Raw genomic sequence first — 335 nt, forward strand, 5'->3', positions numbered from 1 at the left:
CCACGCTGATTTCTTCTGAGTGATTTCGTTTTCCTGCTCCGGTGCAGCATTCACAACTCTTCTTTTTTTTTTTGTTTTCCTCTCCTCTTCCTTACGCACTGACCTCCCCGCAGTCTGATAGATTTCACACGGTTACCATCTCCAACCCCTGAAAACAAGGACTTGTTTTTTGTCACAAGGTCTGCTGGGGCCCAGCCCTCGCCTGCCCGAAGCTCCAGTTACTCAGAGGCCAATGAGCCCGACGTGCAGATGTCTAATGGCAGCAAGAGTTTGTCCATGGTGGACTTGCAGGACAATCGGCTCTTGGACAGTGGGGCCAACGCGCCCGGCACGGC

The 335-nt window shown here is 53.1% G+C and overlaps 1 protein-coding gene across 1 annotated transcript in view; it reads left to right on the plus strand.

The window, feature by feature from the left end:
* The window catches only part of LOC104073164 (disabled homolog 2-interacting protein-like), a gene marked incomplete at its 3' end in the record, with an annotated part of 32,277 nt that extends 31,949 nt beyond the window's left edge, over positions 1-328 (plus strand). The window contains exon 9 of the mRNA XM_009572847.1: positions 114-328. Coding sequence (XP_009571142.1) covers positions 114-328 — 215 coding nt within the window. The remainder of the gene's footprint in view (positions 1-113) is intronic.
* Positions 329-335: the final 7 nt, after the last annotated feature.

The sequence above is a fragment of the Fulmarus glacialis genome, unplaced genomic scaffold (genome assembly GCF_000690835.1).
Source record: "Fulmarus glacialis isolate BGI_N327 unplaced genomic scaffold, ASM69083v1 scaffold7462, whole genome shotgun sequence".
Taxonomy (NCBI): Eukaryota; Metazoa; Chordata; class Aves; order Procellariiformes; family Procellariidae; genus Fulmarus; species Fulmarus glacialis.